Source organism: Aulonocara stuartgranti (assembly GCF_965226115.1).
Source record: "Aulonocara stuartgranti genome assembly, chromosome: 10".
In the NCBI taxonomy this organism is placed as follows: domain Eukaryota; kingdom Metazoa; phylum Chordata; class Actinopteri; order Cichliformes; family Cichlidae; genus Aulonocara; species Aulonocara stuartgranti.
The window spans coordinates 2,855,798-2,865,033 of record NC_138946.1 but is presented as its reverse complement, the minus strand read 5'-3'; the positions used below and the strand labels follow the sequence as shown (position 1 = coordinate 2,865,033).

Here is a 9,236-nt window from a genome sequence, read left to right as displayed (position 1 = left end):
CTTGAGGACTCTGAGGAAGAACCACCTGTCCTCAGACATCCTGGTGAACTTCTATCGTTGCACCATCGAGAGCATCCTGACCAACTGTATAACAGTCTGGTACGGGAACTGCTCTGCCTCGGACCGGAAGGCGTTGCAGAGGGTCGTGAAAACTGCCCAGCGCATCGCTGGAGCACCACTTCCTGCCATAAAAGACATCTACAGGAAGCGGTGTCTTTTATTACAGTTAATACTTGTACAGCTGCTGTTATTGTGTATATATTTATTTATATTTAGATTTCTTCATACATTCTTATATAGTTCTATACTGTGTATTTTGTTGTACAGTTATTTTATTTTCAACTTTAATTTATATATTTTATCTTATTCTCCCAGTTAAATTTACCCTTCATTCTAATTTGTGTTGTACAGTTATTTCATTTTTAACCTTAATTTATATTTTATTCCTTCCTAGTTAAATTTACCCTTTTTAATTTTTCATATTTATTTCCTATCTTATTCATAGCCTTTTCCTTTTTTGTTTTCTTTAGGTCAGGAGCAGTTGTCCAAGCATTTCACTGCATATCGTACTGTGTATGACTGTGTACGTGACAAATAAAATTTGAATTTTGAATTTGAAAAGGGCTGGGAAAATCATCAAAGACCCCAGTCACCCATCACATGGACTCTTCACCCTCCTGCCCTCTGGGAGGCGCTACAGGAGCCTCCGGACTAAGACCACCAGGTACCGGAACAGCTTCTTCCCCACAGCTGTCAGACTCCTGAACTCTGCCTCCTGACATCTGACCCACGTTAAACTCATGGACTGAACATACACACACCCACAATGGACAACTGTACCCTCAAACACAATAATAACATGGAGTGAACCACCACTCACAACCACTAGCACTTTATATAGCCTCTGTAGGAATTATATCTCACTTATCTTAACTGCACTACTGTATAGCTCTGTGTAAATAATCATTCTGTACATTCGATAATCTTTAATCCTACAACTGTTTACAACTTGCATAGTTCCCATTTCTGTATAGCTGTATATCTCAGATTCTGTAAAGTTATTTATTTCATATTCTGTATAATTTTTCATATTTATATCCTGTTCATAGCCTGTACATAGCTTGTACTCACTACAGCCTGTACATACTTATAGTTATAGAATATTCACAACATACTTCATACCGTGTACATTATAACATACCATAATAGACCCATTTCTGTAATATACTCACATATCTATACTATTGCTAATATATATTGTAATCTATCTATATCACTAAAGCACTTCTGGATGGATGCAAACTGCATTTCGTTGCCCTGTACCTGTGCATGTGCAATGACAATAAAGTTGAATTCTATTCTATTCTATTCTATTCTATTCTATTCTAATCTGACTGAGCTGGAGCTGTTTTGCAAAGATTTCAGTCTCTAGATGTGCAAAGCTGGTAGAGACAGACCCTAAAAGACTGGCAGCTGGAATTGCAGCTGCGAGGTGGTTCTACAAAGTATCGACTCAGGGGCTGAATAATTATGCACACCCCACTTTGCAGTTATTTATTTGTAAAAAATGTTTGTAATCACGTATGATTTTCGTTCCTCTTCTCACGTGTGCACCACTTTGTGTTGGTCTTTCATGTGGAAGTCCAATAAAACTGATTCATGTTTGTGGCTGTAATGTGACAAAATGTGGGAAAGTTCAAGGGGGCCGAATACTTTTGCAAGTCGCTGTATAAAACAAAAAACGTTCCTCCTTCAGGTCGTCTTTTTCACTGAAGCTAAGGAGCCGAGCTACTACTGAACTACAACCAAAATAACTGAATGTAAATATGAGGAAACCAACACAAAATAATTCTAAAAAGGCACAAAACTGCAAAAAACCTACAGTAACATAAGACTGAAACAGAAACGTTAAGGAACAGAAACTGAAAGTGCAAAACTCCTGATTTAATATTGCTGACTGCAGATTTCGTTCATCTCACAGGCTCCTACGTCTGCTTGAATGTGCTTTTAAGACCAGGCAAACGATCAATATCAGATGACCTGATTGATGCGACGTGAAGGAAGCTTTTAAAACTGTGACAGAGCTTTGCTGCAGAAACACAGAGCACTGCCAACGAGGCGGCTGAAGGAAGTCACGCAGCTGAGAGGAAAGCGGTCTGCAGCAGAACATCAGCAGAGACAAAGTAAAAGGCGAACATGGACAGCAATCCTGCTCCACCCTGTGAGTAATTTATAACTGGAGAATATGAGGTTTTGTATTCATTACATTGATGAATTCATTGTTTTCAGGCAGCTGATTTCTCTTTGTGAATGTGTGTGTGTGGTGCTAAAACTGCTCTCTCTCATTCTGTTCTATAGTTGTTTCACTTTCCTGTTACAGCCAAATGTGCTGTAACACATTTTAAACAAATGCAAGTGAATTCAACACTGAAAAGCTTTTGTGACAACAAAGCATAAAATCCAACAGTTAACAACCAAATGAACTGTATTTAGACAGCGTTAAAATGAAAACTCTTTCATGTATTGGTGAAAATTTCAGGGAGTTTTAATTCAGACTGAAGCTGCTCCACCATTACAACCAGTGAGTAGATCTCACAAAAACAGACGACCTGAACATTAAAGTCAATTTATTTGTTGCTGTGTGAAGGTGTGTGTTACGTGCAGTGTTGTAATGTGTCAGAGGACCTGTATATGTAAAACCCTGCTTTACTCAGCACTCGTTGGTCGGACCAGAGAAAAAATAAAAACTGTCTTGGCTGCATCTCAGAAGGCTGCAGCGGATTGATGCTGACAAAATCTGCCTTCCTTAACAGGAAGAAACCTCCATCAGAACCAGGCTCAGGGAGGGGCGGCCATGTGCCGTGAGCGGTTGGAGTTGAGCGGAGGAAGACAGGAAAAAGACACGCTGTAGAAGAGAGCCAGAGATCAATAATAAGAAATGATTAAATGCAGAGAGGTGCATAAACATTTGTGTCCCTCCCCTCAGAGGGCGGCCCCTCCATGAGACTGAGCTCACTGCTGAACAGAAAGTGTTCTGTCTGCGTGTTATCAGCTACTGACTCATGCAGGAAAGTCCTGATATCAGTGAAAGGAGTAGAAAAGGGGTGTCAAACTCAAATACACAGTGGGCCAAAATTCAAAACTGGAACAAAGTCGCGGGCTAACATTGATATTTATTGAAATATATTTATTCCTCCTGATATAAGAATGAATCTTTTCTTATGGACACGTTTTGCTGAAAAACTGAATATGGAACAAGCAAAGCTTAATACTAAACAATATATATATTAGCTGTATAATACCAGTAGGGCAGCTCTGATAGTAATTTGGTATGGCTTCGCGGGCCAAATGTAATTAGGCTGCAGGCCAAATTTGGCCCGCGGGCCAGAGTTTGACACCTATGGAGTAGAAGGAGACGTGAAACAGCTGGGCTTATAAAACTGCTGCGTCATCTGTGTAGCAGTGATATCATTTCATGCTGATGAATAATGCCACTCAGAGGTGTGATTACCAGTGTTGGTCAAGTTACTTGAAAAAAGTAATCAGTAACTAATTACTGATTACTTCCCCCAAAAAGTAATCAGATTACAATAACGCATTACTTGTAACGCGTTACTGTAATCTGAAATTGAAAAAAGTAATCAGATTATAGTAACGCATTACTTGTAACATGTTACTGTAATCTGATTACTTTTTTCAACGCGTTACAAGTAATGCGTTACTGCCCATCTCTGGTGATTACTAATAAAGTGGATGTGGAATGCTTCTCTTTGGAAAACCTCATCGATGACATGTTGATCTTCTTCAGCAGATGCAGCAGACGATCTCAGGATCGTGATGGTTGGGAAAACTGGAGCTGGGAAGAGTGCAGCAGGAAACATCATCATAGAAAGAAGAGTTTTTAAATCCACTTCGGCTTCGTCTTCAGTAACAGCAGAGTGTCAGAAGGAAACATCAGAGTTTGGGGGTCAAGCACTGGCTGTAGTTGATACTCCAGGTCTGTTTGATACCAAACTATCTCAAGAGCAGGTGGTGAAAGAGATCAGTAAGTGCATCTCCTTTGCTGCTCCTGGTCCTCACGTGTTCCTGGTTGTGATCCAACCAAACAGATTCACCAAAGAAGAAGAAGAAACAGTGAAAATCATTCAGAAGATATTCGGAGATGAAGCGGCACGCTACACTATGGCCTTGTTCACCCATGGAGACGATCTGGAAGCAGATGAAGTCAGTGTAGAAGATTTAATTGGTGGAAATAAAGAACTCAATGACTTCATCAGTCAGTGTGAGGGAGGATATCATGTTTTTAACAACAGACAAAAGGATTCCTCTCAGGTCAAGGAGCTGCTGAAGAAGATCAACACAATGGTCCAGAGAAACGGAGGAAGCTGCTACAGCAAAGAGATGTTTGAAGAAGCTGAGAAAGCAATAAAAGCAGAAATGGATCGACTCCTGGAAGAAAATCCAGAGATGTCAGAAGAAGAAGCCAGAAGACGGGCAGAAAGAGAAAACGAGTTCACCAGGGCTTGTTTGAAAGGGGCGATCATTGGAAGCATCTTAGGCCCACTGGGAGCAGCAGCAGGAGCAGGACTGGCAGCTGCAGGTGTAGCACTGAAAAATAAATGTGTCACACAGTGAAGGTGAAGAATGAAGGTTCATAATCTACGTATTTCCACCTCAGAGTTGGTATGCAGACGACTCAGCACTATACTCAAAATTAACTCAGTGGAATAGAACAGAAATATATCCCACTATTATAAATACACAGCAGTATATGGCCACATCAGACCTATAATGGAATAATTCTAGTTAACCCTCACATGTAGATTTAGGTGGTCAGAACTTCACTGCATGGTTTTGCACAGCTATGCATGTTTAGATGGCTGAGAATAAAAGAGGAGCTGAGACGTCCCAGAGTTGACTGTGAACTGTGGTGTTTGATGTGTGTCTGTTCTGCTGTGTGTAGTAACAAATACTTTGACCACAGCTCTTTGCAGACTTTATTTATGTTTTAATTCCACGACAGAATGCAAACAGCTTGTTGATTGGATGAGAATCTTGGAGCTGCACGAGCAAAATGTAACTATGTTCACTAATAAAGGTCATGTTTACTGTGTGTTTCCATTTATGCATAAATCAATACACTTGTGATGTAAATGAGTATAGTAATGTTAATGTAGTCCTGTTGCATACTGAATACTGCATGCTGCGTTGTTCATGGCTGCATGAGAGCGAGGCGCTCCTGCTGGTACAGCAGACATTACTGTCTCTTCATGCTGGAGGTGGGACATAAATTCCCACTGTGGGCGAGCCGTCACTCTGACCAGCTGCTGCTGAATGTGTTCCTTGTGTTTGGACCACACAGTGTGTACGAACAATAAAGCTTTGCAAAATTCTCAACACTGTGTTTATTACTAAAGTCATAGCTTATGTCGTTCCAGCGGCGGGTCTGTGCTAGACAGACCAATGAGTGGGACATGGAGGTACTGTAGGTGGGCACAGTAGTAACAGAAAGTCTGTTTGAAATATCTATGTTAAGTTATATATTATTTAAATATATATATATATATACATATATATATACATATATATACATATATACGTATACATGTATACATATATATATATATATATGTATACATGTATATGTATACATGTATACGTATACATGTATACATATATATATATATGTATACATGTATACGTATACATGTATATATATATATACATATATACGTATACATGTATACATATATACATATATACGTATACATGTATACATAGAGGTAGAGATATATAGACGTAGAGACCTAAAATTCATTCCAGATACACAATATAACCATCCCTCCCAAACAGTGGTCACAAATCAGTCCGAATGTGTGGTAGTGGGCACATCTGCCATATTGAGATAATCCATCCCACCTCACAGGTGTGCCACATCAGGATGCTGATCTGACATCATGAGTAGTGCACAGGTGTACCTCAGACTGCCCACAACATGCTCAGTGTCCTAAATAACAGATTCAAGCTGACAGCGTTCATCAGAACTTAGAAGTGAATAACATTTGTATTCTCATGTACTAGTATTCGTTTTTTTACACAGCAGAAGTTACCTGTGCATAGGTGGTAGAATCGTTCTTCAAGGAGCTGCTTTCTACTTTTTTACTCTGAGTACATTTCAGTACTTTTTCACTTTTACTGAAATGTTGGTTTAACTGTAGTATCTGTACTTCTACGTACAGAATGTGCACTTGTGCCACCTCTGCTGGTCAGTCTGCGGTTACTGAGGTTTTTTCATCCTTAAAATTTAGCACACAAAAGAATCTTTTTCCCCCGCAGGTTCAGGATCTTGGAGTAAATAAAAGAAAAGCAAACTCATGAATTATAGATAATAGATAGATAATAATCTGCGGACGGAAAGAAAAACAGACACTCGTGTTTCTCTCTGGCTGTGGGCGACAGTCAGCTGATTTCAGTTTGGAGGAGGCGGAGGAAAATGGTGGAGCTGTTTACAGATGTTGAGGAGAGGAGACACGGACGTTACTTTGGTTTTTACCGCATGGAAGGAGCAGAGCTGCGTTCAGCTGTTGTGTTCGTAGGTGAGCAAACACTGATGATAATAAAGGAAAACTTTGTTTGTGTCCTCAGGATTCGTCTTGGTGTGTGTGGCCTCAGGTTTGTACTGTTAACTGGTAATTATGTAACAGCGAGTTTCACCTAATGATAGAGAAACAAATGACTTTCTGGCGAGTAATTAAATTACATCCATTACTTTGACGACGAGCAACGAGATCACAAGGAATAAAAGGCCTGTTGGGAAGAAAGTATAATAAAAATAAGTGTTTGGACTTCAGTGATCACTGAAGTCCAAGTCCAAGTCCCGAGTACTCGGGATGTGTGTTAGACTGTTAAAGCAGAAAGTTCTTACTGGGAGGACACAAATCCCCCTGGGCCTGCGCCAGGAAACCTTTGTGTGAGGTGCCGTGAATAGTTTAATCAGTAAACACCACACAGAGTTGTTAATACTTTGTATTAGTCTTTGAGTGGGTTTGCAGTAAAGTTTTTTGCAAGCATGCACGAAGTCAATAAGTGAGTGCTTTTAAAAAAAAGTTGTCCCCGGTGTGACAGGGGGAGGGATACTAACGCTGTCGCTGTTTCACTGTTACTTTGATATTTACCATAGATCAGCGGTCTCCAACCTTTTCTGCGCCACGGACCGGTTTTTTATTTATATTTTCACGGACCGGCCTTTAAGGTGTCCCGGATAAATACAACAAAATAAAACTAGCACCGGTACCGAAAAAAAGACAATTTATTCATAACACATGTGAACAGACCCAGGGAAACCGAGTTAACGATAAAACGATAACAAAATAACGCTGAAAACCGATAAAAACCCTGAAAACCATACATTTCACACTTGAGCCTCAACTCCTGCGGCCCGGTACCAAACGACTCACGGACCGGTACCGGTCCGAGGCCCGGGGGTTGGGGACCGCTGCCATAGAACGTAAATGTCACCCTTTTTAACTGAGTAGTCCAAAATCAGTCAAATCCACAGTAATCTGTCATACAAAGTCAAGGAAAAAAAACAACATTTGGGGATCTACTCTTGTTGGGTTCAGTTAGGATCGTAAGGAGACTGGCAGTGGTAACTCAACTTAAAGAAGGAATATCCCTCCACTCAGAATGAGACACTGACAACAACTTAAAGGGAGAAAAGTGATTTGAATGTATTCAACATTTAAATGGTCCGAAACATAGACATGAACAAAACATTTAAATCAATTCAAACATGTAAATCTCAACAATGTACAATATATCACTTAAAGTGTCCATAAATGTATCAGGTAGGCTGTCCCTTTCAGTTCAGTGCACTTAGTATTCAGTGTTCTTAGTAAGTGTTAATTGTCTTTAGTCACTGGTTTGCTTTTTTTGATGTTAAGTGGAATCAGATCTGACCCCCCCAAAAAAGAAAAAAGTAACAACATAAAGTGTCCTGAGATCTCAGAAAAAAAACGTTAATCCAAAAAAAATTGCAAATCGTTGTATCCTACCACCCTCCAAGAAAACAGGTGGCCTTCAGATTGAGAACGTCCTTTCTAGGCACCTCCAGTGGCATCCAGTCCTTAGATGGCACCGCTCGGTCCTTGCAGCAGATTTCTACCACATAAAAAAACCAGCCAGGATATTCTTCATAGAAACATTAATTCCGTAGCGCAACACGTTACAGGACTGAATATCCACACAGCTTTGCGCATCTAGCTCCGTGCAGGCGGATGCAGTGAAAGAAAGTCACCACGCACGCGTTATGGTGCATTCACGGTACATGGGAAAACTCAGCATTTAACAAAACAGTAACACTTCAAATTAAAATAAAACAGAATACAATTGGCAATAAAATAACCATGGGTTACATAAACATACCTGTGACACTCACAAACCCACACCTGAGCCTTCATATGTGATCTGTCCTCATTCGTCCTGCGCTCGTTTTCTAATCATATTCATTGGACAGGTTACATAAAGATACTGAGGCGTCAGAAACAAGGGAAATAATGTTGTTTCAGGAAACATGAAACTCCTGCGGCTGTTGTTGTCATTTCAGAAAAAAAAGGGAAGAAATGTTTCCGCCCGGTTTCGAACCGGGGACCTTTCCACGACACTACGGAGACGGACCATTTGTCGTGAAAGGTCGTGTCACAGGTGTCAAGCTGAGGGTGGCAGCTACTATCCCTGCAGGTGTGTGTACTTGCCTAAAGGTTTTGAGCGCTTGTTTCTCCTTATAGATCAAATCAAACACACTGAGAGCTCCTCACCTCTGCACAGCAGCGTGGACTCTGTGGATCTCAGCTAATAGCTGAGCAACTTTCTTTGTGTCTTTCTTTGGTTTTATTGAGAGATGTTTTTCCTCTTTTTGCTGCTGTGACAGGGTCACTTTCCTAATCATACTGTCTGTGTTTCCAGCTTTATCAAAGAGGAAAGTCTTCAGCCTAAATGGGTTTTGCAGCATTTGAGTGCAACACATGTGATGGTCAGCTAACAGCCTGGCAGTGAAGTGTCACTAGATGTATGTGGTGTTGTCTCAAACATAAAGCAGTATTTATTTAAATGCTAAATAAATGTGCTGCTCAGAGGAAACTTAACTGAAATATATTTAAAATAAAAAACAGCAGTTAGTTGACTGGACTTCAGGATATGAGCACAGACTGTCTTCCTTTTCTAGCTTTGCACTACTT

General features: G+C 40.3%; 1 protein-coding gene and 1 long non-coding RNA gene across 3 annotated transcripts; both read left to right on the top strand.

Annotated features, from left to right (window-relative positions):
* The first annotated feature begins 1,935 nt into the window (after positions 1-1,935).
* LOC309715036 (GTPase IMAP family member 9-like) lies at positions 1,936-5,397 on the top strand. Of its 2 annotated transcripts, none has more exons than XM_082547834.1 (2): positions 1,936-2,221; positions 3,812-5,397. In XM_082547834.1, exons 1-2 carry the CDS (start codon positions 2,197-2,199, stop codon positions 4,633-4,635), a joined length of 849 nt encoding a protein of 282 aa, XP_082403960.1. In that variant the 5' UTR covers positions 1,936-2,196; the 3' UTR covers positions 4,636-5,397. The 2 variants fall into 2 exon arrangements, with proteins under 2 accessions (XP_082403960.1, XP_082403959.1); XM_082547833.1 differs by having other exon boundaries at positions 3,809-5,397.
* A 1,063-nt stretch (positions 5,398-6,460) lies between these two features.
* LOC309714999 lies at positions 6,461-8,994 on the top strand. Its single transcript, XR_014279121.1, has 3 exons — positions 6,461-6,596; positions 8,606-8,739; positions 8,965-8,994. It is a non-coding gene; the product is annotated as an uncharacterized lncRNA (long non-coding RNA).
* The last annotated feature ends 242 nt before the right edge of the window (positions 8,995-9,236 follow it).

Coding starts and splice junctions, on each gene's coding strand:
- LOC309715036 (XM_082547833.1), top strand. CDS start 2,197: ATGGACAGCAATCCTGCTCCACCCT. Junction 2,222..3,808: donor CAGCAATCCTGCTCCACCCT/GTGAGTAATTTA, acceptor GATCTTCTTCAG/CAGATGCAGCAGACGATCTC.